General features: G+C 44.0%; 1 protein-coding gene across 1 annotated transcript; it reads right to left on the bottom strand.

Annotated features, from left to right (window-relative positions):
• Nucleotides 1-1216: 1216 nt before the first annotated feature.
• myo10l1 (myosin X, like 1) lies at nt 1217-26873 on the bottom strand. Its single transcript, XM_028395365.1, has 43 exons — nt 26853-26873; nt 19388-19486; nt 13584-13742; nt 12355-12542; nt 11695-11829; nt 11219-11343; nt 11129-11142; nt 10939-11023; nt 10718-10824; nt 10486-10615; nt 10283-10401; nt 10025-10171; nt 9800-9900; nt 9647-9713; nt 9339-9431; nt 9172-9240; nt 9007-9089; nt 8798-8900; nt 8629-8709; nt 8419-8543; nt 8210-8327; nt 8025-8131; nt 7644-7923; nt 6714-7562; nt 6425-6548; nt 6115-6253; nt 5439-5543; nt 5260-5355; nt 5073-5166; nt 4919-4974; nt 4694-4836; nt 4379-4573; nt 4068-4225; nt 3865-3985; nt 3625-3773; nt 3389-3537; nt 3105-3312; nt 2880-3016; nt 2673-2796; nt 2238-2591; nt 1906-2082; nt 1637-1828; nt 1217-1549 (listed from the first exon to the last, which is right to left on the bottom strand). The coding sequence occupies exons 1-43, from the start codon at nt 26871-26873 to the stop codon at nt 1445-1447; spliced, it is 6231 nt and encodes a 2076-aa protein (XP_028251166.1). The 3' UTR covers nt 1217-1444.
• Between the last annotated feature and the right edge of the window lie 392 nt (nt 26874-27265).

The raw sequence follows: 27265 nt of genomic DNA, 5'->3' as shown, positions 1-27265 counted from the left end.
ACACACACACACACACACACACACACACAGCAGCAGCAATCCAAACACAGCACTTCAGAGTGGTTAAGATAATGTACGGGAATACAGTAATGATAATATTATCAGTAATAAAAGTTCATAAACAAGCTGGAGACACAGACAGACTGGAGATTGAATGCAATATTTAGTATTTTTAAATGAATGTCCAGCTGATTCAACATTTATGATCAAAAACGCTGTGAAAACATGATAGCAGCCAGTCTCAGTGATGACTAGTGTTCTTACTATTTCTCTGTGAGTCACATTAATGGCACAGCCAGTGAACAATGTTACAGTATTGGCATCATATTCAGACATACAGTGGTCATTAATAACACCATTCACTTGCATGTATTTTACATGGCCAGTGGCATTTAGTATGGCATTTATATACTGTACAGTGCAGTGGCCACCACAAATGTCAATAATACCTCTTATTATTATTATAATGTGTGATATACAGTACAAAACGATACATGTTTCTTCACTTTGTGTGTGAATATACAGACTTGTGTTACATGTCGACATAAATAGGGAAATGTTTCGTCTGATACGACTCTGGTTTATGCTGTAGAGCCAGGCGAGCCGTGCACAGACTCTCCATGTCTATTTTAACCAGAGAAGCTCCTGGACTAATACTTCTTCTCTTTCTTTTTAAGGATATCTCTGTGATATTGTTCTGAAATACAGTATTTAGAGCCACACATTTGGCTGCATTTTCTCCTTGTGGCCACACAGTGGCACTGACGAGTGAGCAAGTGGACACTATGAAGTCATCGAGTCCTTTTTCTCAGACAGCTGATGTTGCGATAGAAAGACAGAGAGAGAACGACAGAGAGAAAGCAAGCAAGGACAACAATTCAGCATTATAACTTAACAGCAAATGAAGATGCAACAGGAGTGAGGACACATGAAGAGAAAGAGAGAGAGAGTCTGAAACTGGAGGAGGAGTGAGAGAGAGAAATAAAACTGAACATGTGACTTTCTTCTTCTGTCTGGCAGTGCGCTCGGGCGGGTGGAGGAGCCGCCTGGGACTGACTGGGACTTGGTGACTGAGTTGTGCTTGTTATTAATTTTTTGTCTGTCCAAAAAAAGGAGAATCGGATAGAAGTTTGGAGTGTGCTTGAACATCTACATGCAGGACTACAGCTGGGAGGTTATGTATTTGACAGGAAAGCCCCAAAATCATCCTGGTTGTTTTCTTTGTCATGCGTGTTTTCAAATGGATCCCAGGGCCAGCAGAAGTGCGGCTTCTGTGTCCACTTTTTCTCCATCGCTCTTCCACCTGCTCTGGATTCAACATGGAGGATTAGCTAGTTGGTGTGACTGCCTTCATTAAAACCAACCAACCAATGCAAAGGGAAGAGGTTAAGGCGTCTGTCACCACAGGATGGATGAACTGAGGGCTGTGACTGGTTGGTGGTGATCACCTGACCCAGGAACTGGCAATGCTAGTCACAGACATGATGCTGCAGCGTTTCTTCACCATCATGTTGATGTAGGCCCTCATGATCTTGGTGATCTCTCCCACCTGAAGAGGAGAAGCAGGTTAGTTTGGATTCATGCATGTTTTTTTGTGGAAAAATCAGTCAAGAAAATCGGATCAATGAGCTCTCACCAATGGAGTTTCAAAGAACATCTCCCTCTCATCCACGATGATCTTGTAGGTACAGGGCTGTGAAGCTCCGAAGAAGGTGATGTGCTCATACTGGAAGGTCTCTAGTGGTTTGGGTTCACCTCGTTTGTACACAGACACATTATCAGCGCTCACACCCAGCCACAGGTCATGAGGGAAACCGCCCTCTTTACACTGCAAAGAGAGGAAACAGCACAGGTTACCTGACAGGTTTTTACGCACCCCTGAAATGCATCTTCTCATTCTCTCACCTCCACATCGAACAGAGTCGATCCATATCCAGGCCACTCCTTAATGATGCTCATGTATTTTAGCATGGCCTGGTGCTGCGACATGCCCTGCAGACGGGTCCACTTCTCCAACACACTGGTACGTGTTGCAGACGTCTCCTCCTTCACCCACATCTCCAGCATCTGCTCCTCCTCCACCTAAAAAAGCAGCCACCAGGCAGTAGGGTCATTTGACTGAACTTTGTGTGAGGCTTAGATTCATGCAAATCTTCATGCAAAACTCACACAGTGCCACCTGGTGATAATAATCATTGTCACAATAGACAGCTTAAAGATATCAATAATATCCAGACCTTCTGCTTTTTCAGCGATCCCGTTTTGAAGCTTCTCCTGAGTGTTCCATCCAGGAAGCTTGGAGTTTTTCGTTTTTCGGGACAGGCTCCAATGCCAGCTTGTCCCCCTGCTGTGCCCTTTCCATCTCCTACTCCTCCACCTCCAGCTCCACCAGCTCCACCAGCTGCCCCCACACCTGGCTTGGTAGAGTGCAGGATGCGATTGCGTAGGCGTCCAATTGGATAAACGCTTCCCAGGCTCCATCCGGCCCGACCTGCCCCGTCACCATGGAGATACTGGAGACGTAAAGCGGCCAGGTGCTGCAGAGTCTCTTCTGAGGCCGGGAAGTGACCACTGATCAAAGACTCATGCGCCTGAGAGACAGCATTTTCAATTTTAACACACAGATTGTAAAGAAATTAATAACTGAGATCTTTTATTAAAATAATTCATACTTGTTCAAACATGAATGCAAACTCCACTCCCTCTTTGGGCATGCTCTCTACATCTAAGAAGCAGTAGAGTTTGAAGTACAGTTTCCATTCTCCTTCCTCCTCCTCTTCTTCACTGCCTGCCAGTCTGATGAAGAGCAGATACAGATCATAACGCACATATTTAAAGCAGCATTTGCAGATGTGTACTGTACATAGAGATTGTAATACCTCTCAAACTTGGCCAGAACATCTGCCACGATCACCCTGCTCTCCAAAGCTCGGTCTATGAAGGCATTGTGTTCAAACAGAGAAAACAAGTTCTTGCTCTCCTCCATGGCCAGACCTCTGATCAGCTTCTCCACAACCTGCAACCACGTTAGAACATTGATCAGACCAAACATTTTACTATTCACTATTATTGTTGACAAACAAATGTCAAACCATGTGCCTCACCTCTCCAGCTGTGGTGTGAGAGTTGATGGAGATCTTGCAGGAGCCTCCTCCATGGCAGTAAACGGTGGTGCTCATCTCCTGTCTCACCAGCAGGGCGGCGATCTCCTCCTGAGATGGAACAAACTCACGAGTCTTGGTCTTCTTCAGAGATTCTCCGATGAAAGCAGCATAACGCTCAATTTCTGTGCCAGGATAACGCTCACGCACCCTAAGACAAAAAAACACACATTTAGTGCAGAAGGCATTCATTTTGCATTACAGGTGTCATTCACATGGACGCTCACCTCTTTAGGTGGAAGCGGAGGTATCTGAGGATGGCTCGACTGGGAAGGAAGGTGCAGCTCATGCACGTGAGCAGGTGCCAGTGTGCTCGATTGGCTGGGCTATTAGGCTGAGGCACATGATTGGTCTGCTTGATCACCTGACAATATACCTAAATAATAAAATAAGGGGGGAGGGGGTTAAGACATGTTTATGTTTATTAAATATTTAAACATTAAGTGTTTGTAAATACATATACCTCATCCCTGAGAGGGCGCAGGTCCTGGCAGGTCTGCAGGATGCCCTGAATGATTGGCACCGTGTCCGCCAGCGTCTCCATCTCCTGCAGCGAGTTGAAAACTCTCACCGCCTCATCCTGCAGACTCGCATAACCCTGCTGTCTATGTACTGCAGGCAGAAAAACAAAGAGAGAGACAATCATGAAGGAGACATAGACATGTTCTGAAAGACGAGAAAGAAGGAGTCTGGCTTCACTCACAGCTGGTGACTTCTCCGTATGGGAGCGGCAGCAGAGGGGAGTGCAGAGGATGCTGGGTGTATCTGAGGATGGGGTTCCTTCTGTACATCTGCTCCACTATCTCTGGGTTCACACTGTTCTCCTGTGAGGGCACAATGAGCAGTACAAAAACTTAAGATTTCTGCCAACAGATATGAATATGACTCTCACTGTGCGTGTTTCACCTTGATGTCTCTGATGAGCTGCAGAGTTGGAGTTTCTATCGGGGTCTTGCTGTCTATTACTCCCTGAATAGCAGCCGTCCACCTCATCGCCTCATTCAGCATCTTAGTGTAAAGGCGGTAGGAATGCTTTCTTCCATACACTATGATGTTCCAGTAGCCTGTAAAAAACACATTTATTTAATATTAATTAATTTCCTAGCCCAGTTACTGGCACATTTTCATGTATATAATTGTAAAACTGGAATCCTGCATGTGTAATCCCTGATTAAATGTGCCCTTTCTGCTTCCTCATTTCATGTTTCACTCCTCACCTGTCTCCCTGTGCACTCGTTCATCCGGCTGAATGACAGAGCAGAGGGAGTTCAGGACCAGAGTTCCCATCTTGGAGGAGTTTCGCTCTGAGCTCTTGTAGTAATCCAGGGAGCTGTGGGTCAAAACAAACCAACGCTTCTTAAGCTTCAGGGAGGTGCTCTTGGCATTTGTCTTCATCTCCTTTTGGAGCCAGCCTGAAGATGAGCAGAAGAAGAAGAAGAGATGAATAAGAAGAAAAAGGTCATGATGGTGATGATGGTTCCATTTATAAAGCATGTCCCCACAAACTTGGAAAATATTCCCAAACACCTCACCTCTAACGAGGAACTCCTGCCCGTCGATCCTGGCGTCTCCTTTGGGTTTCTGCAGCAGACTGATCCAGTGATGCATCTCCTCTGGCGTGTCGCTGTTGCAGTGGATCACACGGTTGGCCGTAATGATGACAAAAGAGTTGGGCCTGCAGAGGTTACGTCAGAGGCTTGTGAATAAAACAACAGAACAAACATGGAGGAAGTCTTTGACTTATTGATCCAGCTTACCGATCGGGGTTGTCGGAGGCACACACAGAGTCAATCAAACCCACATCAAGAGTTCCCTGAATGAGGAGAAGGACACATTTAAAATAGCGACATGTCTGATAAATGAAACCGAAATCTGACCAGTGATAGATGACGAATTTAAGCTCTGACTGACCACTGCATTTTTGGGGTTGGCTTGTTCATGGGACATCTCCAGAAGCTGCTCAGGAGTGCATACTCGTACCTTACTGAGCACTTTAAACCACCCACTGCACAGAGAGGAAAAAGATGCAATCATGTTAAAATGTATGAATCACTTAAATACAAAAGGGAGCATGTTTCCACAGGAGCCTCCTTCACACCTCGCATCCTCCGGCGATTCGGCAAAAACCTGGTAAGTCCTCTCGTCTGTCACGATGTTCAGAGCGTTCTCCTTTTCATGATTATCCACAATCTCCCTGTGAAACACCAAACGGGACACAAGTCTGAGAAAATCTGTCTAAACTGTGAATAAGATGTGTTTTTTATTTCGAAATCGCACTTGGCTGCTCGGATGTCGATGGTTCCTTTCAGCTTCTCCTCACTGTCGTTGTCATAGTACATCAGTTTGCTGTCTCTTAGAACAAACCAGCGCATCTTCCAGTTCCTGAAAAAAAACACACCATGAGAATATAGGCCAAGTTCATCCAATGTAAACATGACTTGGTTGACAATAGTACATTCACACAGTTGGCCCTCAGACATAAATGCATTTATACATTTCTCATTGCACTTTAAAAGCTCTGAATAATCTTTATTTTACATCATCTAATTAATTTATTTACATCAGCCTTCATCTGCATTCATTCTTTTCGAGGTACAGTAGATGATCAACTACTGAATTAAATATCGGCTCCAACGTGTGAGCGTAGTTTTTCAGTGCTGCAAAGGATTAAATTGCTTCATATTAGACAAACAGCACACAGGACTGTAATTCAACTTCAGGTGCATTAACTTGTCTGTGCAAATTTATTTATTTATGCTATTTAACTTCAAGTCTTTCTAGCAATCAAGGCAGCATGCACATTACTGTTACATTAGAATGTGATGCTGTTAAGAGTAAATCTTACAAGCAGTGCTTTTAGTTGGATGGCTGTGCATTTTAACATTTCCACAGATGCAATGCAGAGTTTCATTCACTTAGCATGCAGGGTTCACTCAGTAAAAACTACAACAACCTCCGTGACAGAGTGGACAGGCCTCCTCCTTTCTTGTACAGCCAGCCAGACTTGAGAGACTCTTGTTTGGACCGGAACCACATGAAGGTTTCATCCTTTAACACACACCAGCGCCTTCTCCATGGGATCATCAGGCCGGCTGCAGGAGCATAGAGGGCATAATTACATTTAATAAAAAAATCCTACTTGTCCTTACCTTAAACCACAGCTTATCTGTTGACAGTGCTGACAGCATTACTGTGGTCTCTTCTTCATCCAGAAAAAGAAACACTTATTTTCATAGGCAGGTCTTGAAGTAAGCTGTACACACCCTTCATGTAGAGGTAGCCGTGGAAATATGGCGGCCCATTTCCATTGAGCAAAGTCACTCTTCCATTTGTCACCTCTTCATCAGTGTCCATCATGCCGTCATGCTCATCATCGCTGTCCGCATACTGCAACATCACACAGCGTCATTAATGACTTTTTCATTACAGGTAACAAACAGTAAAAAAGACATTATCAGTTAATCACAAGAGTGAGCAAAAATGTTGCTGTGTTGCTGCTCATACATATCTGCGTGCACGCGTGTGAGGATGCGTGTAAGTGTGTCTCCTCACAGAGTCAGAGCTGCCTCTGTAGGATTCAATGCTGGCATTGGTGCAGGTGGACTTCCTCGGGTGCTCCTCGTCCGTCACGGCGGTGCTCCCACGGTTGCTTCCAGACACGGAGCTGTCGTCTCCGGCGGTGACGGAGCCTTCTTCCTCTTCCTGGTCGTAGTCTGACTCTGTGTCGGCTGGCATGCTGTAGATTGGTTCGTCCCCGTCCACCAAGCTATCCACCATGCTCACCTTCCTTTCTGGCTCTGTCTTTGCTTCCTCTTTCTTCTCCCCATCTCCTGGTGGAGGTGGCGGAGGTGGTGGTGGTGGAGGGACAGCAGCACCATCTCCAGGCGGAGGAGGAGGAATTCCATCTACAGGTATGCCATCTGCAGGAAGGGGAGGTGGTGGAGGTGGAGCCGGAGGCACTGTTCCCTCTGCAAAAGCAGGTGGAGGAGGAGGGAGGTGAGCAAATATTTCCTGATCCATAGGAGCATCTGTCTCAGCAGGAGGAGGGAAGTCTGGCAGAGGGATGCACTCCTCCTCAGCATGGAAGCCTTCGTCTACATCCTCCTCTTTGGAAGCCCCTCTGGGGGCACTTGCCCCTCTTGCAGCTTTCACCTCTACAGCAGGCTTAGCTCCAGCTGCTGCCAGTGAAGGATCCACACCACCAAAGTTCAGGAGGTCAATGAGCTCTGTGGCCTTACGAGACGCCTCCTTTTTCATCCGCTTGAGCTCAGCGTCCCGGCGCAGCTGCAGCTCCTGCTTGGAGGACTCACAGAGCTGCGACACTCCATCTTCTCTCTTCTTCTGCAAGCGCTCAATCTCCCGCTCAAGCTGCAGGATCTCCTCCATTTGGCGGGCTTCATCCTATGTGGGCACAGAGTACATATGTTAAGCATCAAGTATTGCTAAAAACTGTATCAGCCAACCTGAAAATGCAGCACTTACCTCTGTCGATTTTTCTTTTGCATCCTGTTCTTCTTCTGCTTCTTCCTCCCCTTCACCTTTCAGTTTCTTCTCTTCCTCCTCTTTCTTCTTTTGCTCTTCCTCCACCTTCTTCTTTTCCTCTTTGAGCTTACGGACACGGGCTCTCCCCACCTGACCTCGCCTGTGTTTCTGTAGCACCAGCACTGCTTTGCGTTGATTCACAAACCGTCTACGTTGGATGTGCCTTCGGAGGTGTTTCTGTAGGGTGATGACGCTGGCACGTGCACGTTTAAAGTGCTTCCTGCGGACAAAACAGAAAACCACATACGACATGCAGAATTAGAGCGCATGCATGCCTGATGAAAGTGAAAGAGCTTTAAACTTAAATCAGGAGGTTCTTACTTAGCAGAGAAAGTGAGTAGATGGGCTCGGATTACCATGGCAGCTTGGCGCCGGACTTCATCTCTATCTTTTTCTAAACGCTGCTCTAATGATTCTTTCATAAACACCTACAAAGCAAAGACACCAAGAAGGGGTTCAAATCATTTATAGCAAATCTGTTAAAGGACTAGTGTGCAGGATCATACCTTAGTCTTGCCTAACTGCCACTCTTTCTTTGTCTTGTCATATTTGGTTAGAAGGTCTATGCTACTCTTCTTATCGTCTCCTGCTGCTGGTACTTTTTCCTTCAGAATGATCTTATACCTGGAACAGAAACAGGACAAAGTGTGAGAGATAACAACAGAGACGTCTCACAGAGTTAAAAATAATTCAATGTAGCTTTGAAGATACAAACCGAGAGAAGAAATCTTTGAAAGTCCTACGAACAGGGAACCCTGCACGGCGGATCTTCACCGTCTCCAACATACCGGAGTACCTGAGCTGGTTCAGGACGACCTCAGGGTCAAACACATTTGGATTCTACAAGAAAGAGAAGAAAAAGATTTCATGTTAAAGTGGCACCTTTTGAGATAATATGCATGTTAATGTGAATTTGCATACCAACCTTTTCCATGTTGGGCTTAATGCAGCGAATGAAGAACGGATTGGATACACTGAGAGTGGCCATGAGGGCATGAAGGGAGTCCTGAGGACACAAATATGTATTTTTTTCACAATTTCTGGCCATTTTTTTTGACTAAATTCCAATAAATATATAACTCACACACACTCACCCTGAACTGGGAGCTCACTGTAGGTTTGCGTCTGGCTGTTCCCATCTTCTCCTCACTGTTCCTGCTGCCAACCTTCTCAAATAAGTCATAGATGAAGTCTAGTCTGTGAAGCAAGAAAAACATAATGGATGAAACACCGACACCAATCAGTGTGGTATTATAAGTGTCTGACTTTGTCTGACCATCCCTTGTGTATCTGCATAAACTACCTGCTGTCCTTGAGCATGTTCAGGATGTCGTCTCGGAAGGTGTCTCTGTTCTTCTCCAGGATTCCTCTCACATCATATAAGACCTGTTCAGGACAGACATTATAAATCCCCCCCAAATTTGCAGTAGAACATGTACATGTGTTGGCTCAGTTACATAATACTCACCTCTCCTGCATAATGTTTGATACCAAACTGATGATCGGCAAGCCTGGGCTTGACATAGTAAGGGTTTGTCTGCAGTAAAAAAAAAAAGTATAACGTGGCACCTAACAGCCCACACAGCAGATCCACATTTTGTGAATAATGCATGAACAAATGTGTAAATAACTCACAGAGTGTCTGCTGTGCAACTTCTCCAGCAGAGTAAAGTCTGTTCCTTTGGGGAATCGGCTCTCTTCATTCACTAGTGCCAACAAGCCCAGTTTCTGAGCAAGAAAGAGGGAGAGAGAGAGAGAGAGAGAGAGAGAAAATGATGTGATTGCAGCAGTGTTATGAAATCAGCACCACTTTATAAGAACATTATTAGATCAGTTTTCAGAAAGCTTCTGAGTCCTGAAATACAACCAAGCCCTTGCAGAAAGGAAAGCTTTATTTTTATGGCACTGACTAAGAACAGTTGGAAAAAAAAAATATTTCCTACCTTTTCGATGAGATCAAGACACTCTGCATTGTCCATCCAGTCAATTGCATCCCACTGAACACCTTCCCTGTGGAATGCAGAGCCGAAAACTTACACCAGGAAAACAAAGGGTCACTTCACAGTCTGAACATCTTATAGCAGCTTTGTGTTTACCTGTTGTACTCCAGCTGCTCCAGAGAGAAGATGTGTTTGTTGAAGTACTCCTGAAGCTTCTCATTAGCATAGTTAATGTTAAACTGCTCAAACCGGTTGACCTGCATGCAGAGAAATACATTTAGCATACTTAATTCTGACTTCACTGAACTGAATGTTGGCGATAATGTTGCTTATACTTGCTTAGTCAAAAAGACATGATAGAGAAAAGGTTTCAGGCGTCACCTCAAAGTTCTCGAAGCCAAAGATATCGAGGATGCCGATAGATTTGAAGTTTTCCTTCCCTTTGATCTTCTGATTAATCTTGAGGATGATCCAAGAGAAACACTGGGAATATAACGCCATGGCAACAGAGTCACGAGAATCAATAGCCTGCAACCACAAGAGGGAAACCCGAGGGAGCGTTAGGAGAGGTGTGTGCCGGAAGAAGCAGAGAGGGAAGGAATAAAAGTGTGTATATATAATATATGAGGGGATGCTGACCTGCTCGATAGTGAGAGGGGAACAGATTTCCTCTCCTCTGAGGATAATAGAACGCTGAGTCAGGACTTCAGATAGCTGGAAGGCATCCAGACCCAGCAGATCACTGACATTACTGACCACTGGAAACACGGACGAAGACACGTTACACTTTTGGAATCCATCGATCTCTGTTTTTCTTTTTCTTAGTCATATTACATGCTGACCTTGCTTGGTGGTGATCTGGGCTCCGCCTGCTGTCATGAATTCGATGTTGCCAAGTTGTAAGACTCCTGACAGCAGCTTAAACATGTCTCTGATCTCCTCCTCTGTAAACTGTAAGACTTTCAGCGCCTCCTGCATGAAGACGAGTGCAGGGAAAGAGATTAGGGACCTTTACTATAAAGGCTTTAGTTCAGATTCAGAAAAATACTGAAGGAATATGATGAGCACACCGACCATAACACTGTTATACAGTTCTTTGTCATTCAGGCTCTTGTCCTTCAGACATCCTGCTTGGCTGAGGTAGTGAAATAATTCCGCAGAATCCTCCAAGAAGTAAAGGCCTGTTTGAGGAAATAAACTGTAAATGTCTATGTAGCTAACTGTAATACACTAGTAAAGGCCAGATGCATCTAAAAATTACAATAAAAGAACATATCTGAAGAGATGTTCGTTACTTTTTTGCTCTTTATTTGCTCCCGCCAGCAGAGCATAGAAGATGTGGTAGTTACGCTCTCCAGGGTTCTGTCGTACCACGCGGTTCTAAAGAAAAATCAATGCAGCAAAGCAACAATTAACCCTTCATTAGGATTCAAACCTGACAAACCACCTGACAGCTGTCAAGTTGACATGAGAGATGTTTCTTACCTTTTCCAGTAAATCTGAAAAATCAAGAGTCAAGGAAAGAACAACAAAAATGACCAATGCAGATTTATTTTGGATGGAATAAAGGGATACAGTCGATGACGCAGCCTCCTTGGATGTTGCCGCTCTCAGAGAAGTGAAGCTGGATGAACTTCCCAAAACGACTGGAATTGTTGTTGTAAACAGTTTTAGCATTCCCAAACGCCTCCATGATGGGACTGCACGGAGGACAAAAACCTTTAAAATGCATCACACTGCTTCACATCTATAAATAATAAACACAAACTTTGCACTGTCTGGACCTGCTCTGTGGCATTTCACAAGCAGAGCTGCAGATTTTAAACTTACAAGCCAACAAGATTAGATTAAAGAAAAACTTTAATGTTTCAGGTTTTGACCTGCTGAATACCAAGCATGGAAGGAAAGAAAACGTGTGAGAACTTTAATAACCCGAACACACAAAAACAGCAATGTTGACAGGAATTCACACCCAGTTCAGATTAGAAGAGGAACTAAAGTAGAGAAAACACTTGACATATAAAACAGCTTAATGTTGTGATCCAGTGTACCTGCTCTGTACGATGGCTTGCTCCACACGTGTGCTTTTCTCTGACGGAGGAGTCCCGGCAGAGTTCTGGCTCATCACTGACAGAAACTGCAACAGCAGTTTAGTGCTCTCCGTCTTCCCTGCCCCTGATTCACCACTGGAGTACACACACACACACACAAACACACAAAATACAATTTAATTATATACACAATGACCTTCTCTGACATATCTCCAACTGATTTGGATTGTAATTGATATCGAGGTTTAATAACTTCATTAGCTCCCAGTCTGTCTCAATCAAGATACCAAGTGAGACAAAGGTTGAGTATAATTAAAAGCTGATGAGATTGGACTCTACAACCACATGAAGCCAGTTAACTGACATGGTTTATTAATATTTTCTAGCAAACCCTCAATGCTCCTTTAGATTGAACTTGAACTCAGCGTCCAAATCAACCACAGAAATCAATACGTCTGAAAGGTGGCAGCTCCAGTCTGCTTCCATCAGCCTTGACTGTGATTCCTCATTATGTCTAATAGCTGTCATTGTCTGTGCTCTGACTACAGACAGGAGCAGAAAGAAAGACCTGGTCCCATCACAGGACTTAGGTAATGGATGGGTGGACTGAGAAGGATAAAAGAATCCACTCGAATGGACACACATTAGTATGAGACTCACCTGATGAGGACACACTGGCTGTCGTGGCGTTTCCAAATGCAGCGGTAGCACTCATTGGCCACAGCAAAGATGTGGGGAGGGAGCTCCCCCAGATGGTGCTTAGAGTACGAGTCCACCCTCTCTAGGTCATACAGACCTGGGATCTGCTTGTAAGGGTTGACAGCTGCCAGGATGCTGCCGATATTGGTCTGAAAACAGCAGAACAAATTCCTTTTTCTAACTTTGTAGTTCCCTTTGTTTCCATTAAACACACTGACACACATACAGTAGATGTATCACTGTTTATAAAGCAGCCTTATGTTGATATTAATCTGGATAAAGGAACACAGCAGGGTGGAGATATGACATAATAGAAAGATGTGGGAGTATGGATTTCCTTTTTGAAACTATTGCCACCTTGATTTTTCATTCCTTCAGGTCAGCATGTCGTCTTTTTACCTGCACTTAGTGCATTTAGTGATCTGTATTAAATATGTGCAGAGGAATCTACATGGATGCAGGAACAGACAGTGACACAGAAGCTGACCCACACACAGGAAATTCTTATGATCAGCTTAAGGGAAATCCTTGTATGGACAATATTTCATCATCTAGATTAGGTCACACTCAGGTCTCAGGGTTATTGGTCTGTTGTTTGATAATCTTTCAGGTTTCCAGGCTTTTCAAAACCGTAAAACTCATCAAATGCACAAGCTCTTGGCCTTAATCAGTATTGACTGGAGTTTTATGGACATCAGCTAATGCATTCATTCAATATACATAAACAAATTACTGTAGCTATTCATTTATCTTGTGATTATGAGTCGGTTATGGCATATGAGAAGGACTGTAAAGCCTATTGATGCTAGTGTATTAGACTCATATACAGTGTTTGTGCAGGCATGCCTGTGTTACCACTGTAGTATGTCAAGTAAGAGAACTAAACTGTTCTATAAAGAGAGTCTAGATGCTGCCACTACATTTCCAGTGCTCAAACAGAAGCAGTCTAATGTAGGCCTACATGTGATGTAGCCATATTGTTTGTTTAAAATTAGATGAGCACTCAGATTTGTCTGGTTCCCAAGCCGATGTCCTTAAGGATAATTCCCATAATTCCCTCTCTGATAAGATGCTTTATAGTTCTCACACATGCCAGGATTCAAGGAAATGGTGTTGGGGGGGGGCTTTACACACATAATGGCCACAAAACACACAAAGAGACAAATGGCGGGCGGTCTGATGCCCCTTACATAGATGTTATCCTTCTGATAGCGCTGGTAGAGGTTGTGCATGATAGCGGCCTCGTGCAGCTCAGCCAGCGCTGACATGTCCTCCACCCCATCGATACTGGATTGGTGCATAGCGTACACCTGCTCTCTGGTAACCTCGGCCTGCTGCAAGTACAACACCTGTTAGGCAAAGAGAGAAACAAGTCACTCATTATCACTTTAAAGTGGCGGCTACACGATGGGCTTGAGTTTATTGTGATGAAATGTTATAATTGCGTTTACTGTCCTCATTCTGTGTGTGTTTACACCAGATAAGAAAAAGAGTCCAGCACTGCAAGCTGTTTCCAGTTTTAGCAATAGGAGGCTAATTGTGATGCAACAAGACGAAAATCCACATGATGAGAATACAAAGCTTTACAGCTCTTCCTCCCGTCAGACCCCAATCTCATCTATCCCGTCCATCACCATGGCAACAGGAGGGTAAGGGACAAGATGGGTGGGGAACCCGGCAGGGATACTAAAGCAGGAGGAAAAGTAACAGATCTGATCTGGCAGGACCTGACAGGTGAAAGCAGCTCGGTGCATATTCAGGTCAGGCACACACATGCTGCTACCATGATCTGTCTGTCTGTCCACACATACAGAGACAGAGGACAAAATTGACATCCAATTCAGCATAAAGGTCGTCCATTCATTCCACTGAAATTTACTTGTCCAAGAATAGAAACAACGGCCTTTACAGTGTTGGACTGTTAATATGTCAGCTCCGTCTCGCAGCAAGCCTCCACCCTATGTGTGTGTGTGCTGCTGTAACAGATGTGCTAGAAGTCTGTTGAGAGTGGGGTGAGAGGGGTGCGCTGTAGGCATTCAGACATCCTGTTCTTAAATAAATCTATTTCACTCCAGTAACTACACAGAGCTGTTGCGTGTAGACGACTCTCGCAGAGAAAAGCAACTCAACACATCCTTTTACCGACTGTCTCCACATATGAAGTAAACACAAACTGTGCTGTAGGTTTCCTTAATGTCGAAGTATGGACATCCTACGCTGACGTCGGTTGAACCCATGAAGTCACTGACCTTTTTTGCACTTGCTCAGCTGTGATGAAACGACCCAATTATCCCTCATCCTCCATTAGAGAGGGCATAACTCATGAAGGGTTACTGGAGCCACTAACAGCTCAGCGTTTTCACACTGACCCTGATCACCTTTTACAATCTGTTACCACCTCCTGAGTCAGGGTAGAAAAACCAGGATGAACTCGGCATGAAGAGGCAGATATTAATTCATGTTATCTCCTACTGCTCTCAGACTTTGATCCAGAGATGACAAAGTTTTAGGTTCATATTTAGATTTATTTCAGTGACTGATGCATTAGAAACATGCAAATCGGAATGATTTGATGCACCTTCATGTGTATTCATCCTGTAAGAATATATACAGACAGAGAGTCTGTCAAAGTGTATCTAGTTCCATTAGTGCTGGATAAGGTTTTTCTCTTCAGCCTTCTGCTTTTCTTTCTCACCCGATTAAATCACTCGCCGTCTCTTCTTCAGCTCTCCGGCTCTCTGTCTGATTTTTTTCTTGAATTCTTGCATGCCATCATGTCTCAAACATCACTTCTCTGCCTCTCTCATCTCTCTTTCTCTTTGTATCTCACTGTCTTTTATCCTCTGTCATTTATTTCTCTCGGCTCTCTGTTCCCCTCGACCTCCTCCTCTCTCACATCATCCCACTCTTCATTAATTTACCCCTCACTCTGCAGTCTGTTTATTTCCCACATTCCTACCTCCCACAGCTTTCGTTCATTCTTCTTCTACATTTTACCCCCTTCTCTCTCTCTATACTCTTTCTGGTGCTTTGTTTTTTGTCATGATCCCTCTTTCTGTGTATCTAATGTGCATGGATCACTCACAGAGTCTTACTTAATGCCTTTAATGGTTCAATCTGAGCCCCCTGCCTGTAATTGAAGCCTTACTGAGAGACATTTCAATCAGAAAGCCAAGCATGCTTGTGCAATCCGGGGTAAATTACAGTGGAACAGCAGATAAAGTTTTGCACACGCACAGACACACATCAAACCAACAACTAAAACAGAGCTTTGTGGCTTGTTTGTCAAGCCTCACATCCACTTGACCAAATTCAGTACTCTGTACCACAATTTTTTTTTATTTTCTCAAATAATGTCAGGCACACAGTATACATAGAAAATATCTAAATTGTAACCTGCATCATTTTTTAAGGCAGTAAGTAATATGCTAATTAATACATGCACAACAGCCAACCAGCAGGGAGAGAAACTCCTATCCCATTTTGAACGCTGTTTTTAAATATAACGGCCTTTTAACTGTGGATAAAGCAGGAACGTTATCCTGGGAAAAACCCAAATGATTCAGAGAGAGGGGATGCTACAAAGTGGGAAAGTGTGTCAGAGACTGAAATAAAACGCAGCTCAAGTGGAAGAAGAAAGAGTCTTCATCTTCTATTGCCCTCTGGTGGGTTTTAAAACACATTTTGTGCACTGCTTTATGCTGCACACACAAAAAAACACAAGCAAAACTGTTCTGCATGTGAAGCAGCTGTACACACGACAAGTCTGACTACACAGAGAGTCTAAAAATGGGATATCTTGTATTCAATAATTCATTATTCGAGAGAGAAACACAGGAAAGGCATTTTATTAGAGGGAGAAAAAAGCGACACACAAGAGGAGCAGTCATCTTCTGCTGCTGGCAGAGACAATGATGATGCTACACACACACACTGACTCACACTCAGCATCTTCCCTTCAATCATTTTCTAATGATTTTCTTTTTTAAAATGTTGCTGCTCTCTTAACCTGCTTCTTTCACACACACACATACAGTGCATACAGTCTTCCTGTAAGGTTCTCTGATGTCTGAAGCTGCTTTGCATGATTCAGGAGGAGAGCCGGGGGAGACAAGCCTCTTCATCTGACTTCCCATATTAGCAGCAGCCAGAGCGAAGAGAGGGACCGAGAGAGATAAAGATGTAGCAACCAAGAGACAGAGAGAGAGAGAGAGAAAAGAGCTGTGGGCACAGTGACCTATATATTCTGTAGACCTCTATTCAACAGTGGAAGATACAGTATCACACAGTGACAGGCACTGGATCTGATCAGTCAGACCTCCATGTTACATGATTAGGATTATAGTCTATCAGCTATCAGGAGAGCAAAATACAACAAGAGGTTTATTAGAACAGAAGTATTACAGTGACAACACTATCCAAACTGTGTGCATTTCATTTTGCAATAAATCTGTATTCTTGATTCTAAAGTAGCCTGTATAAATAAGGAATTCTAATTAAGGCTTGTTTCAGTCTAGATATTGTACACAAATACTACATGGCAAACTTTTCAACATTTTAGCATAGTTAGTTAAATATGTGTTGTTTCTTTGGCCTTAATAATCCAACTGCTGCTGATGCTTTAATGGTAAAGTTGGACTTTGATCATAAGTTTCTTATAAAGTCAAGCTTGATGAGTTGGATTAAGAAAAAGAGGTTAGCCAGAAGCTTTGAGAGTCAACACTGAGGTGAATGACACAATTTATCCCAAGGCCTTCCCTCCCCTTACAGGTGAGGATCACAGCGGACAGATGACCAAACCTGAACCAAACAGTCAGGACAAATGTGGGTCAGTAGTTCGAACAACAACATCATCGTCTTTCCTGCACTTTTCATTATGTGCATTTGAAAAAGTGTCTGAGAGTTGTTCTGTGTGTGTGTGTGTCCAACTAGGTTCTGTAGTCATTTAGTATGTGTGTGTGTGTGTTATGCATCCCTGCAGCATGTTCTGTGCTCGCGTGAACGTTCACTGCGGCTTTCACGCTACAGCCACTGAAATCCAGGTCACACATCGCACACTGTCCACGTACCCTGTGTGTGTACATGCACGTTTTTCTGTGTGTGTGTGTTGTTTAAAGAAAATGATATAATGCAGGTACAAAATGTGATAGCACAGTTCAAAGTATGGAGGAGCCTGATGCCTGACTCTGTCACTGTATCCACGGCAACCGCACAAGGAATATCATCATGAGGCAGTAAACTATAAATAAAAGGCTGAAACATAAATTTCCATCTCAATCTACTGTTACAAAAGAGTATGATCTCTACTTATGTATATATTAAAACTGCTAATGAGAAAAAAAATAATTTTGTGACATGAGCTCCTGTTTAATCCTCTACCTCTATTGTTAATGTTATTATTATTCACTGCAATATCTACAACACTATCTATTTGTTCTGTCTTTATCTACATCCAGTTCTGTGCTGACCCAGTTTCACTGCGGGTTCATTAAACTTTCATCTAATCTGATCTAATCTAATCATATTCTCTACACAGTGAACTAAACAGACTTAAAAGGGAAAGGTAAACCCTTGGAGATATTTGTGCATGTGGGGTTTTACCAGTCGATTCACTAGTATCTGCCAGAGCTTCAGGTGATGTTAGGCATTAGCTTCCTGAATGATATAAAGGGCTGCATGGCTGTTGGAGGTGCTGATGATTTGCCATGAAGGCTTGCTGTTTTGCAGGTAATCTGGTAATCTGGGTCAGGGTCAGAACCAGAAAGACAGAGCAGCAGGACAGTGAGGAAAATAGAAAATTTAAAATGAAACCATTTTCCAGAATTGGCTCTGCAGAAATTTGAGTTTTCTATTCATTTATGCAGGGACTGAACAGTGGGGATGGATGGGGATCCTGTGACTGTTGGGGTCAGATCCTGTTGTAACAGAGTGTAGCTCCTCAATCCTGCTGATTTCTCTATCAAATATTCACTGCCTCCTGCAGAGCCAACATTTAAACACCAACAGCTAGCAGAGAGGGGGGGCAGGGAGCGCTGTGTGGGGGGTGGGGGAGGTTAAGGACATTCATAATCCAGAGCAAAGAGAATGCCTGCTCCTATAACCAATCCTCTATTTTGGGAATTGCCTGTCCTTTCCTGCTGTGTCCCCGAACAGTAACACCAAAGCAGCTGAAAAGCGGAAGCTTTTAGAGCTGATGTTGGGCAGTTCATGTCTGAAAGGCCACAAAAACATGAATCCATTGTGCATTTACACAGGAGAGTGTAGATATTCTTTCAGGATATAAAGGAAAAACTAAGAGTCTTGAATTTGGGCAAAAGAACCAAGTCTATTTTTAGCTCTGTCCTGAATGGCTGCCAACTGGAGCGCATGGGTGTGTATGTGTGTGTGTGTCAGCTATCAAAAAACATTACATCCAGAGAGCACTGTGTGCATGTCCTACAGATTAGATGAGCACATACACACGCACATTAAATTCCGTTACTTTGGCAGGGTCGTGGTGTTAAAGAGTTGGAGTTGGCACTGCCGCTGAGGTTCTGCTATTTAGTGCAGTGTCCTGTCTGTCCTTCCACCCGACATCCTGACACAAGCATGTTCTGCTTCCATAGCGCTGCTATCTATTCCAGCTCTCCTCAGAAAGCTGTATGTGTGTCAGAGATGAATTTTGAATATGTATGAGGATGAAGAAGAGGAGGAGGAAGAAGAAGGAACTGGGGCAGGAATGTGGAGGAGTTTCTATTGATCTGCACAGGAGAGGATGAAGCTGCACAGCTGCTTCACCTGTCCCCTGACCTTTTTTAGTCACATGACATACCACCACTGCAGCTCTCGGTCAGCAGTAGCGCTGCCAAGTGTTGGTGCTGAAGTCTGCTGAAGTCAATACAACCACCAGTTCCTGTGCTTCTATTGAGTCTAATTCTTCCTGCAGACGTGCATGATTATGTTGGCAGTGAATGGTGTAAGACAAATGCATCTAGCGAGTGTGTACATTTCTTACCTGTCCATAGTCAGTCGTGAGCACAAGCGTTCCATCTCCACAGGAGTTAACGGTGGCAGGAACTAGCTGCTCCTTCTCCCTGACCCAAACACGGGTCCCCTGGAAGACACACAAAAAGTAAAGCTTAGCAGTGGAACCATACACAATTTCTTAAACATTTAAAATGATGATGAAGTTTCTGGTGAGCAGAGTGGATGGCAGGTAAGCAAGTACATCTTTTTATTATATATTTTTTGACCGTTTCCACCAACTTTTAACTCAAAATCTGTTTTTAATAGTAGTCTGTATTCATGTATAAGAAAAGAGCAGCATGTTGTGCAAAAGGCTGTTGAGAAATTAAGTGTGCATTGCTGCAGACAGATGTCACAGATGTGGTATACTGCATAGTACTGTAACATCTGGACATTCTATCAAACAGCAACAGCGCTTGAAGCCAGTGTGTGTGTGTGTGTGTGTCTGTGTGTGTGTGTGGTTCATTCAGGGTCAGAGGAAGTGTGCTCTCCACAGACCTCTTCTGCACAGACAAAGTCCTCTTTCAAACGGTCACTGACCTCTGACCTGAAACCCCTAAAAATGGGGCTCAGCATAACAGAGGAGGGAGTGAGGAGGAGACGAAATCATAAACAAGAGTCAACGGAGCGACTTAAGAACTGTATGCACAGGAAATGCAACACATGGCCTCCTGTACAGTGTACAGTGTATTGGGAGTCAGTCACAGCTACTTTCAGGTTTGTATTTTAGTTTTCTTATAATTATGAACAATAATGTCCTGATGTTGTTAGTTTTTTTTACATAAAAACGCATTTAAATCCTGAGAAGACCCAAAAAGACGGGCTGCCAGAGCACCTGAATGCAGCAGAAGAGGGGTGGAAATGAATTGCTTTAGTAACAGATGGGCCCACACCCCTTAAGCATTCCCCGACAACCTTTATTATCACTTCACATTCCCCTCTCCTCTCTCTATTTTTGGGTCTTTTTCTTATACTCAATCCAGCACTCAAACTAACTCATAATAAAAGAAAACCAGTCATGCCCCAGGGTTTGGAGTTAACCAGGCAGAAATCCTTCACATACACACACAGAGTACTACTATAGCTACACACACTGTGTAGCTCAAGGTGAGGCTTAGGGTGTTAAAATGTCTGTTTGGATGCAGACTTCTACTCCTGTATGTGAGAGTCTCCTTCACCGCTGTTCTCTCCTCAGCAACCCTCTATATATAGACCCTCCTCTGCATCCTCTCAGTCAGCCCGTCTCGTCCCTATAACTCCTGCTCGTCTGCACACTAAGCTACTATAATGACCTGATGACCTCCACAGCCAGAGGCTATATATGCTCACAGTTCACAAACACTTCACTATACATCCTGCTTTGTCTGATAATCTGACCTCTGACCCTGCTTCAACCTCTAACACTGGTACTTCAGCATCAGTACTCATGGTACAGACACAAACACAACATCTTCAAAACTCTTAATGTTTCTGTTTCCAGTCTCGCTCTATCAGACCCCTCTATGTGTAAATTGGATTCTAGACCCGGATCGATGTGCTCACTCTGAGGCAGGCAGAGCATTATAAATGACCTGCCAGTATTACAACCTACACCCACCAACACCCTCTCCTCCTCCTCCTCCTCCTCCTCCCCTCCCCCTCCTTGGTCTATTACGGTCCCAGACAGACAGGAATGGTCATGCATGACAACAAAACTGCAACTCAGTCCATGCACTAAAACCTAAAACACTCCTCGTCTCTGTTACCCACTCTTTCTTCACATCTGTCACACTCAGGCCTCCAGCTCCGTCCATCACCTTTTCGTCAGGCTCCATTAAACCACAACTATTCTCAATTGTCACTTTAGCCTCGAACACAACCTCTGACCTCAAGACTCACACCTCCCCTCTAAATAACAGGAGCTGAAAGAGTACCAAAACAACTGCTGAAGGAAGGCTATGAGATGAAGAAGAGACTTATTACTGGTGCTACAAACATATGTGTCAATGACATGTTGTCAGACATGACTTGGATACACACAGCACTTGTCTAACCTGGTATCAACACTGAATCAATCCACTTCTGTAGCTGGACACAGTGTGAAATCACTGATTCTTAGTGGATGATCATCAAATTAAAATCTTGTGCTGACAGCTGGGTTTCTGAGATGCATTCTGTTTGCCTGACAGGGTGACATCAAAAGCAAGAAATACCCATCATCCATACTGCCTATATCTGGATACAGAAAACGCCAACCAATTAATAATCTTTTATTACTGAATTCACAAAAGAGAGCATCCCCAGAGCCTTCAACCCAGACGCCTCCACAGCTGTGTGTGTATGTGCGTGTGAGAGATAAAGGCCATGCTTCTGCTCAGGCGATCACATGGACGCCTTTGCCATTTCACTAAGGCAATGCCCAGGAGACAGACTCTGACGAAGGACCCCTTCCTCTGAGCGACGTTCACGGCCCAACAAACACCCATGAACACAAACATACGACCAAAGTTCTCAGGCGTACACATGAAACTGTGTCTCAATGGTCAGTCATGGAACAAAACAGTCGCTCGTTACAACATTACAGAAGAAGAAATGAAGCTAAAGAAAGATAAGAAGGACAATAGTGACACATATGAATGACAGAGAGACAGTGAGAAGTGGAGTGACTGGGGAAGAATATATCTGACAACTGTCACAGTCTGACAGCAGGACAGCAACACAGGAGACAGACAGGACAGAGAACCAGGGGGAACCAGGAGAAAACAGAGATCATACCCAGAAATACACAGAATAGTGGTAAGGTTAAAAGTATAGGAGGTTGAAGAAGATACAGAATGACAGAAACAAGACACACATGAATAAATAATGACGGAAGCAGCTGACCAGTTAGCACCAAATGGAAGAGGACCAGCATGGAAGTAGGAGGACACAGCAGGATCCCTGGAGACTAAAGGTCAGAGGTGCAGGAGGGTCTTGTGCTTGTCTGTCTAGATGCTTCATCAACCTCATCAATGTCAAAACCTGTCTTAACAGACCTAATTGCGTTTTTTATCTCACTCAAGACAGAGGAATATTCTCCACTACATTTGTTTGGAAAACCCCCAATCCCCCACCCACGCAGCTTATGCCTGCTTTGCAATGATGAACGTCTGGAAGAAGAGTGGTTGAAAGTGCTTATTCGAGTTATTGAGGCAAAAAGGAGGAGCAGGGCCAGAAATCACAGGTGAAGGCCTAGTTTCTGTTGTTAGTTTTGATTCATAACTATGTAAAAGACAGCATCACCAGTCAAATCAGATCAAGATTTGCTTATTTTGCCCCAAAAAGCCACACAGGAAGAAGCTTTGCTTGTGAACTGAACAGATTTCTTTTTCTGGCCCAGCCCAGCCAGTGTCAGAGGCCTAAACTGTGTCAGTAATATTCCATTAAAGGTGATAATACAATCAGGACAGCGCGGCTTTTAGCAGATTATAGCGTGTGTGGGAAGGAGAGCAGCATCATGTGTGGATGTTTGTGTGTGTGACCCAGCTGTCAGTGAAACAGATTACAGATGAAACTCAACAAAACAGGTATAATCAAAACATCTGGGGGCAGAAAAATAAATAAATGCTCAAATGCAGAATGTTTCTTCCAAAGCAAATGTTTCATTCTGAGCCTCAGGATGATCTGCTGATATTTTGTGGAAGGTTGCAGTAGCATCATAACAAAAGCCATCAGGCCGGTGCTCTCTCACACAGCAACTGTACAGATGCTGAAGTGCTACAAGTTTTGACAGCATATGGGTGCATTGTGTTGCCTCTTTCCCTGATTTTCCGTTACCCTGGAGCCTGTGAAGCTTTGAACAGATACCCTTTTAACCTGCGCTGAATTCCAAAACAAACACATACGTGATTTATCCAAAGTGAACCAGATCAGAGTCTACCACTAAATTACACACAGGGATAAAAGCAGCAGATAGCAGAAGCTGTTAATGGTATTTTGTGTGCTTGTGCGCATGTGTGTGTGCGAGTGTGTGTATGTACAGTGCAAATCCTCTTTGAGCAGTCTGCTAATTATCACATTCTCTCTCATCTTGGATTAAACTACAGTTGCACATGCCCACCCCCCTCCCCCCCAACAACACCCTGGCAACTAGATTCCACAGCAACAGGGCACCATGGAAACAGCCTCTCTCCACCTCTGAGCTTTGGTAGATGCTGGGAGTTGATGGTCAGGTGCAGAGGATTGTGGGACATCCTCTCCTGTGTAAGTTTGTTTGTTAATGCATTCATTGTGATGTGTGTTTTAACATCAAATGTATTGTATTGTGTCTTTTTCCAGTTGTGTATAGACCAATTCTATCACAGCCTTTCATGAGAAGAGTGGGATTATGGGAGATGTAGTTTCATTCTTTAATGGAATTTGACTGAGGCAGAGCTGCACACCTACACATGCAGAACAAGCAGAAGAGTAAGAGATGAAGAGAAAAGGGGGAGGGAGACTGACAGAGCAGCACTAAGAGCAGTTGGAGAAGCACCAAACGAGTGGCCGCAGGGAGAGAGAGGAAGAGAGAGAGACCATCAGAGGGAAGGAAAAGAGGAGAGAGAGAGAGAGAGAGAGAGAAAGAGAGAGAGAGCAAAGCTGATGCAGCTCCTGAGCAGAACAAATGTGTTTGGAGCTGATGAATATAGGTCACACATCTCCAGCGACTGTTCCCTTCACTGAACCAGTTTCCTGCAGCATGCATATCATACAAAATTCTATATGATTTGGAACACAATGTATGGACACAGGCTCTGCTAATTTTACTCCTATAAGCTTATAACAGAAGAAAGGATTAACAAATAGAATACACCAAATACTGTTGAAGCTGCAAAAGCATCACAAGAAAGCTACTTTGCATGTGTTAGCATGAATGTTTAAGAGTTTATACATGCAAACCTCCAAACAGAACGCATCCAGATGATTAATATTTTACTGCTAGAGCAAGTTCTCTGCATGAACAACCGACCTCAGTGCGAGAAAGCTTTCAATGCTCTATAACAGTCTATAACATTCCTCGATATGAGACATACTGGCCACTCAACAAATTGCAGAGTAGTAAATAAAGATTTACTGCTCAGCATCCAGACAGGAAACAAGAAAAAGAATAGAGGCAGGAGAGGACGTGAGAATATAAACAACCAGATATAAAACCAAAGTTGTTCTTTCCACATTCACACCTGTCTCTCTGTTGGTTATGGCAGCTGTGCACCTGCATTCCTGTCCAAATATTTCACACAGACAATATCACCCCTGACACTTAATGTCATCCATCTCACTCAGTCACACAGAAACACACACATGGATATTCAGGTGCAGCACAAGACATTTTGAAGCATAATGCATGTCACTACACAACTGTCACCTGCACAAAAAGTCAGCAGGTTGCTTTCCAGCAGTGTAGCTGCCGCTTCTTTTGGAGTCGCACCACCAAACTACATCTTATGTGGAGTTTATCTGCTGGTCTTGTGCGGCTAATGGAGCTAATACTAGGCTAATGTAAGTTGCTGTCATCCCACATCCTCATGTTAAAACATCCAACTTTACAGCAGAAATAAAAATGTTTACAACTTGGTCTCTATCATAAATTTGAGATTACGAAGCACTTGCTCCACCTTTTTCCCCATTTCTGAATTAGCCAGGAGTTGCACCCTGCCAAGATAGCAGCAGCCAGGGGCTACCACCCTTTCCTTCCTTCTTCAGGAAGCATATGGTTGACATTACCTAATCCAGGTCCAGATGGTGATATGTTTAATAATGAAGGATGACACATTTGAAGCTTTTTTTTGCTTTCAATTTTAATGTATCCAGTTGCCAGAATCAGAAAAACTTGACTTTGGTTTGTATTTAGAGCATTTAATGTCACTGCCACTGTCATATTCTGCTACTAACCAATCCAGTGTTAATATACAGTAGTCTGATGCCACCTGACATTTCATGCTTGGCTGGCCGGCCAGCTATCACGTTTTCTGCCTGAGCTGAGTGAGAGACAGGGAGTGAGGTCAGCTGTTAGCTCTTTCTGGTTTTCGGGCATGGAGCAACAAACGAGAGGAATGCAGCAATAAAATATCAGCAGAGGGACGGAACTAAGTGGACGCTGGAGAGACACCTCTCTCTGGAGGATTGATTAGTCAGCAGCCGACTGCATGAAGTCATGTTTCTGAGTATCAAATATGCAGCTTATGCAGGACCGCAGGCCTGAACATCATAACTCAATAAGTCACTACATTTTCAGATCTCACAGAGACTGTGCTGTGGTGAGCTGCAGGGCTGCTTATATGGTGGTCTGTGAATCAATGCTATGATCAATATATTACAGACAAACTGATGGGAAATGGAGCAGGAAAGGGGGCTGTTGCTTTTTGCTGTAGCTGTATGTCATGCAGTCCCCTTAGTGTGACACATTACTGCCAGAACTTAATGCCATATTTCCTGCTAAACCTTGCATAGACATCAATGATCTCCACAGCCAGGGTGCCCACACGACCACACACAGACTATGGCATGACATCACTGCCAATGTGAGAGACATTTAAACCCATATCAGATTAACTTAAGATGGGGGGAGGATAAGTAGCTTGGAGAGGAGGGATACTGGCATCAAAGTCAGTGGACAAGATGCCGTTTTATGAGATTGTGTGGATCTGTGTGTGTGTGTGCCACTTAATAGTGTGTGTGTGTGTATGAAATAAAACACAAATGAGGGGTGGGATTGGTAAGAAGCTTGAGGGGGTTGAGCCTTAAGAATGAAAGCCTGCGAGAAAAGAAAATAAATAAACATGGAAGGTGCCTAAAATTCAACAAAAACCGAGCACGACAGCTGTCAAGTATTTATTTATGATACAGGTTGTTTATTTATTTCCCTCTCACCTATGTCTTCTACATACACACTGCTCCTGCTCCTCCTCCTACACCGGCCCATATACCCACCCATGGATCCCATCTCCATCCCTTTCACAGCGCACTAAAAAGGCACTGAAATGGGTGTCTTCACAGCAGCATGGTGTGGGAGGGCTGCTGCTGCTGAAGGCCAACACGGTCTACCGTCCCCTGACAGATTGGCTTTAATCCGAGAGCCAGCCTTATGGATGCAAAAGCCCGTGTCAGCTTTGGCCAATTTTTCTGCGGCTCGACTCAGAATGAATTCGCCAAGCCAGCAGCAGAGCCAGGCCCTGATGCTCTGCAGTGATAATAAACAGGATGTTTATGTTTTTAATCGATAGGTTTTAGACACTGAATGGCATCAGGCCTGTTTTTGTTGTTTGATTGGGGAGGGTGATTTTGGGCTCTTGTCGACGCAAGCAAAGCAACACCTGCCATAAACCCGATACGAATCAAACGGTATTCTGCAGTATGAACATGCATCAGTGTAAATCCAGGTTTTATCACAGCGTGAACGCTTAATCTGTCATTAATGTTTAGCTCGATAACGGTGACACATATTCTCAGTGGCTTACCTCCGTAAAAAACGACTCCATCCTATGCTACTCCTCCCAGACGACGTGCGCCCGGCCCGGTATAGAGCGCAGACACCGGCTCCGGTTTCTGGTGCGTAAATCTCACCAATGGAAGTGTGAGCGTGTTCGTCGAGATTTGGGAATGGTGACTGTGTCTCTATGCTGGTGTTTCCCATTCAATGAACGTTTATTCTCATCCTCGAAATGGCTCAATTGCTTAACACACACCTCAGCAGCGCCCGTGCTCAATGCGCCAAGAAAAACACATGAGGGGGAAAAAATCCACGGAGGCTGTGATGAAAAATTAAAAATGTCCACGCCAGGGATCCGTCGGAGGAGCGCTAATTGAAGCGCCCAGGTCTGCCTCGTTTTAGTGTGTCAGTGTATGTGTGTAAATGTGTGTGAGTGTGGAT

The sequence above is a fragment of the Parambassis ranga genome, chromosome 22, assembly GCF_900634625.1.
Source record: "Parambassis ranga chromosome 22, fParRan2.1, whole genome shotgun sequence".
Taxonomy (NCBI): domain Eukaryota; kingdom Metazoa; phylum Chordata; class Actinopteri; family Ambassidae; genus Parambassis; species Parambassis ranga.
Note: the sequence above shows the minus strand (reverse complement) of the source record. Positions and strands in the feature narration are given on the sequence as shown.